Source organism: Mus pahari, chromosome 1 (assembly GCF_900095145.1).
Source record: "Mus pahari chromosome 1, PAHARI_EIJ_v1.1, whole genome shotgun sequence".
Lineage (NCBI taxonomy): Eukaryota > Metazoa > Chordata > Mammalia > Rodentia > Muridae > Mus > Mus pahari.
In genome coordinates this window covers 97,404,387-97,410,526 of record NC_034590.1, presented here as the reverse complement: position 1 = coordinate 97,410,526, position 6,140 = coordinate 97,404,387, and the positions used below count along the sequence as shown (strand labels likewise).

General features: G+C 47.4%; 1 protein-coding gene across 4 annotated transcripts in view; it reads left to right on the top strand.

Moving 5' to 3' along the window:
• Positions 1–6,140, top strand: part of Prss36 (serine protease 36) — a 19,073-nt gene that overhangs the window by 9,716 nt on the left and 3,217 nt on the right. For 2 of the 4 annotated variants that reach the window (XM_021212877.2, XM_029543323.1), the window contains exons 7-10: positions 4,505–4,754; positions 4,883–5,012; positions 5,311–5,582; positions 5,681–5,844. In XM_021212877.2, coding sequence (XP_021068536.1) covers positions 4,505–4,754; positions 4,883–5,012; positions 5,311–5,582; positions 5,681–5,844 — 816 coding nt within the window. The remainder of the gene's footprint in view (positions 1–4,504; positions 4,755–4,882; positions 5,013–5,310; positions 5,583–5,680; positions 5,845–6,140) is intronic. The other 2 variants (XM_021212887.1, XM_029543319.1) reach the window with 2 other exon arrangements.

The window sequence follows — 6,140 nt, the reverse complement described above, 5'->3', positions numbered from 1 at the left end:
AGTCAGTGCTCTTAACCACTGAGCCATCTCTTCAGTCCCAAATTTCTTCTTTTTTGAATAAAATTCTTCTTTTTTGAATAAAATTCTTCTTTTTTGAATAAAATTCTATTGTGTGCAGTTACCACCTTTTTATTAGTCATTAATCAATTGAGGGGACATCTAGGCTGACTCCATTTTCTAGCTACTGTGAATGGGACATCAGTGAACATAGATCTGTAGGTCTCTTTGTAGGAGAACCTGGAGTCCTTTGGACATATGCACAGAATCTCTGGATTATAGGATACTTCTACTTTCAGTTTTCTGAGAAACCTCCATGTTGATTTCTTTTTTTATATAAAGATTTATTTATTAATTATAATAAGTACACTGTAACTGTCTTCAGACACTCCAGAAGAGGGCATCAAATCTCATTATGGATGGTTGTGAGCCACCATGTAGTTGCTGGGATTTGAACTCAGGACCTTTGGAAGAGCAGTCAGTGCTCTTACCCGCTGAGCCATCTCACCAGCCCCCCATGTTGATTTCTATAGTGGGTGTTCTAATTTCACTCCCACCATAATGGGTTAGTGTTCACATTTCCCCATATCCTATTCCAGCATTTGTTATTTCTTTTTTTGAAAATATTCATTCAAAGTGGGATGAGATGGAATCTCAAAGTTGTTTTAACTTGAATTTCCCTGATTGCTAATCATGTCGAACACTTTTAAAAATGTTTAGTAGGGTTCTTTTGTTTTGTTTTTTTTTAAGATTTTATTTATTTATTATATGTAAGTACACTGTAGCTGTCTTCAGACTCTCCTGAAGAGGGCGCCAGATCTCCTTACGGATGATTGTGAGCCACCATGTGGTTGTTGGGATTTGAACTCAAGAGCAGACAGGTGCTCTTACCTGCTGAGCCATCTCACCAGCCCCCGTTTAGTAGTTTTTTTCTGTCCCTTCATTTGAGAACTCTCTGTTCACTGGCCCATTTTTTTTTTCCTTTGATTGGGTTGTGTGTTTTCCTTACATTTAGCTTCTTGAGTTCTTTAAATATTCCATACCGTAAGCCGGGCAGTGGTTGCACACGCCTTTAATCCCAGCACTTGGGAGGCAGAGGCAGGTGGATTTCTGAGTTCCAGGCCAGCCTGGTCTACAGAGTGAGTTCCAGGAAGCCAGGGCTACACAGAGAAACTCTGTCTCAAAAATAAATAAATAAATAAATAAATAAAAAATAAAAATTCCATATGAGGTTGGCAGCATGGCTCAGCAGGTACATGTTCTCACTGTACAGCCTGACAGCCTGAGTTCCACTCCCAGGACCCACTCGAGCTGAGTGTTGAGAGTTGCCCTTTGACCTCTACACTCTGTCCTTGGCATGTGATCATGCAGACATAATAAATAAATAGGAATTTAAAAGCAGAAAGGCCAGACATTGTGACATATGCATGTAGTCTGCACTCAGGAGCAGAGGCAGGCAGATCCTTGAGTTCAAAGCCAGCCAGGTCTACACAGTAAGACCCTGTCTTTAAAAAAAAACTTAATTATGGAAAACGTTACTTGCCCAGTACAATAGCTGCCAGTCATGTGTAGCTATTGGATGTTTGAAATGTGGTGTAAAAAAGGGAAAAGAACGGGAAGTTAAAGCTACACATGGCCCCAGGCCTGTAATCCCTGCACTGGGGAGACTGAGGCAAGCGTGAGGTCACAAGTTCAAGACCATGCTGAACTACATAGCAATACCTTGATGGGGGGGTGTGCAGCACAGAAGGCAGGAAGACAGGTGGGTGGTGAGATGACTCAGTAAGGAGTTACCTCAGAAGCCTGGCAACCCAAGTCTTGTCCCTGGAACTGGAGGTGGGAGGAGAGAACCAACCCTAGCTATTCTCTGATTTCTATATGTGTGCTGTAGGACACAGGGCTCAACACATAACAATGATAAAATACTAAATAAGTAAATAACTTTTAAGACAAAGGAGCCTGCGAGATGGTTCAGAGGGGGTAAGTGTTTGCTACGTAAGTGGTTTAAATTCAATTCCTGGAACCTCCAAATTCTCTCTCTCCCTCTCCCTCTCTTTCAAGAAAAAAGTTAACATCAAGAAAGAAACACTTGCCGGGTGTGGTGGCGCACGCCTTTAATCCCAGCACTTGGGAGGCAGAGGCAGGTGGATTTCTGAGTTCGAGGCCAGCCTGGTCTACAGAGTGAGTTCCAGGACAGCCAGGGCTACACAGAGAAACCCTGTCTGGGGGGGGGGGGGGAAGAAAGAAAAAAGAAAGAAACAAACAAAGAAACAAAGACAGACAGACTCGGGGTATAGCTCAGCTGTTAGAGTGCCTGGCTTAGCGTGGAGGTGTGTGCCTATAGCCCAGAACTCATGAGTGGTAGGAGCGGCTCGGCCCTCAAGACCAATGTCAGCTACACAGTGAGTGAAGCCAGCTTGGGATTCCTGAGACCTAGCTCAGCTAAAACAAAGCAGAGGAAGAAGCGGGGGCTGGGGGCCTGAGAAGTTAAAACTGAATCTACATTTAAATGATCAGAGCTTAAGAGTTGTCAGTGGTTAAGAGCCTTTGCTGCCCTTGCAGAGGGCCAGAGTTCAATTCCCAGGACCATTACAACCTCTTTAACTCCAGTTCCAGGGATCCAACACACTTTTGTGACCTCCACAGACACCAGACACACTTGTGGTACACAAACACACATGTAGGCAAAACACTCATATTCATAAAACACTAAAATCAATCTTAAAAAAAATAGTTGCTTTGGGCTGTTAACTATTCTAGGTAGCAGAGCTCTACAAAATGTTGAGCCTTCTTTTTTTTTTTTTTTTTTTAAAGCATTTTCTTTATCTATTTGATGTGCATTGATGTTTGCCTTCATGTTTGTCTGTGTAAGGGCAGCAGATCCCCTGGAATTGGAGTTCTAGACAGTTGGGAATTGCTATATGGATGTTGGAAATTGATCCTGGATCCTCTGGAAGAACAGATAGTGGGTACCCTTAACCTCTGAACCATCTCTCCCAGCCACTTTTAAACATTTTATAATTTATTTTATATGTATCAGCGTTTTGCCTGTATGCATGTTTGCGCACCATGTGTATGACTAGTGCCCAAGGCAGTCAGAGGAGGGCATCAGATTCCTGGAACTGTAGTTACAGATGATTGTGAGCCACCACGTGGGTGGGAGTTGAAACTGGATCCTCTGGGAAGAGTAGCTAGTGCTCTTAACATCTCTCCAGCGCCCTTTGCGACTCCTGAGCTGGGTTACAGAGCAGACAACATAGAATAACAATGCCCCATACCAACTGTTGGTGCGTCTGCTCATTTAGGTCTTCCTCAGTTGATTCCACACTCCCCATCCTTAATGTATTTACTGATTTGTTCATGTGTTCATTCATTCACAACAAGGATCTTTCTATGTTGCCCAAGGTGGTCTTTGGCTCCTGAACTTAAGTGATTCTCCAGCCTCAGCCTCTTGAATAGAAGGGACTACAGATAGAGACACCATATATGCTCCTTTAGCTATTATATTTGTCTAGTTCTACTAGTGTCTTCCTCAGCTAGTGCCTCTCATTTGTCTCTACATTTATTTATTGTGTGTGCATTTTACACGCAATATGGCCTTTAGCCATTTTTTTGTTTGTTTGTTTGTTTGGAGACAGTCTCTTGGAGCTCAGGCTAGCCTAAAAATAACCATGCCCTGACCCTTCATCTCCCACGTGTTAGGTACCTTGGCTTTAATGTATTTTTTGTGTGTTTGTGTGTCTGAGTGTGTGCATATGGAGGCGGTGTTGTATGTGTGTGTGCAGGGGTGCAGGCAGAGGACAACCTCAGGTGTCATTGGGCATACGGTCTACCTCCTTTAAGACAGGGTCTCTTGCAGAGGTGTGGTGGCACATGCCTTTCACCCAGCACTCTGCATGCAGAGGCAGGCAGGGCTTTGCGAGTCTGACTGAGGCCAGCCTGGTGTACAAATCAGATTCCAGGACAGTCAGGGCTGTTACACAGAGAAACCATCTCTTGAAAACTTAAACCAGGGGCTGGTGAGATGGCTCAGCTGGTAAGAGCACCCGACTGCTCTTCTGAAGGTCCTGAGTTCAAATCCCAGCAACCACATGGTGGCTCACAACCATCTGTAATGGGGATCTGATGCCCTCTTCTGGTGTGTCTGAAGACAGCTACAGTGTATTCATATAAATAAAAATAAATAGATCTTTTAAAAGAAAGAAAGAAAGAAAGAAAGAAAGAAAGAAAGAAAGAAAGAAAGAAAGAAAGAAAGAAAGAAACCTCAGAAATCAGGGACAGCTTAGGGGTGAACCATTTCCAAGAATCATTCAGCTCCAAATGAGACCTTGTCTCCTGGCTTTAGTTACTCTGTGGTTCTGCTTTACCAGGCTTTCCTCTAATTAGAGTTGTAGATAATACAAATGTGATGATAGCTCAGGAAGGTTTCTAGAAGGTGGCTGTATGTTAGCCCAAAATGGGGTAAGAATTCTTGAACTAATCTCTGACTTGAGACATCTATCATTAGGGTGATTCTGGGGGACCGCTGGTCTGTGAGGATGGAGGCCGATGGTTCCTGGCGGGAATCACCAGCTTTGGCTTTGGCTGTGGACGGAGGAACCGCCCTGGGGTCTTCACTGCAGTGGCTCCCTATGAGTCGTGGATTCGGAAACACGTGATGGATTCAGAACCTGGGCCTGCCTTTCCCAGACAGCTCCAGAAGCCCCAGTCAGGACCCTGGGAGCCCAGAGAAGAAAACTGTACATTTGCCCAACCAGGTGAAGGGCAGATGCACTGACACTGAGCTGTGCTGAACTGTGCTGGGCTGGGCAGATACAAATTGGGGTGGAGGGTGCAGGGTTAAGGATTTCTGCAGACCCCCTGACCCAGGCCTCTCATCTCTTAGAGTGTGGGAAGGCTCCAAGGCCGGGGACCTGGCCCTGGGAGGCCCAGGTGATGGTGCCAGGCTCCACACCCTGCTATGGCGCTCTGGTGTCTGACAGATGGGTCTTGGCACCAGCCAGCTGCTTTCTGGAGTGAGTGAGTGAGAATCCATACATAGGGCACTCTTTCTCCTTTCCCTGGCTCAGCCCTTCCTCTGGGGTGGGAGTTGTACCTCAGTTTGTAGTGTGAAGTCGTGGGAAATATAGAATCCAACATAAAGTTGGGGAGTCTGGCAAGGGCGGGTAGGTGGCTCTGTCCAGAACTTGAGAACCAGAATAACAGAGTAAGGGCGGGGTTCCAGTGTCGGACGGAGTATTCCAACCCGGAGACGCAGTCTAAGCCTGGGAAGCTAGGTTTGCATCTTGTATGAGGAATGCGCACACTCCTCAGCTTCCCCACCCAGCAGCCCCGCACCTCTGACAGCTCACCCCACGATTTCGAGACCTGGCGGGTGCTGCTGCCCTCCCGTCCGGAGGAGGAGAGGGTGGCGCGCCTTGTGGCGCACGAGAACGCTTCCAGGGACTTCGCTTCGGACCTGGCGCTGCTGCAGCTGAGGACGCGCGTGAACCTGACCGCGGCCCCGAGCGCCGTGTGCCTGCCCCACGGCGAACACTATTTTCTGCCCGGGAGCCACTGCCGCCTGGCTCGCTGGGGACGCGGGGGTGCGCGAGGCCACGCGGGGCCAGGGACTGGGTGGGGTGGGCGGAGCGGAACCCACGCGGGCGGCCGCAGCGACCCCTCACCGCACTCTCTCCCCCAGAACTCGCCCGGGGCTCCAGCGCGCAGCTGGAGGCGCAGCTGTTGAACAGCTGGTGGTGTCATTGCCTGTACGGCCGCCAGGGGGAGTCCGTGCCGCGGCCAGGAGAACTGCCGCACTGGCTTTGTCCCGCCTACCAGGAGGAGGAAGAGGCGGGCATATGCTGGGTGAGTGGCAGGAACTCGTTGCGGAAATCCGGTCCTGACCAGGACCCAGCTGGAGGCGGGAGGAGCTAGGATGGGGCGGGGCGTTCTGGCCTCCGCGTGGTGCCAAAACTCATTTCTATTTTTCTATTTTTCTTTCTTCTTCTTCTTCTTTTCTTCTTCTTCTTCTTCTTCTTTTTCTTCTTCTTCTTCTTCTTCTTCTTTTTCTTCTTCTTCTTCTTCTTCTTCTTCTTCTTCTTCTTCTTCTTCTTCTTCTTCTTCTTCTTCTTCTTCTTCTTCTTCTTCTTCTTCTTCCCCTT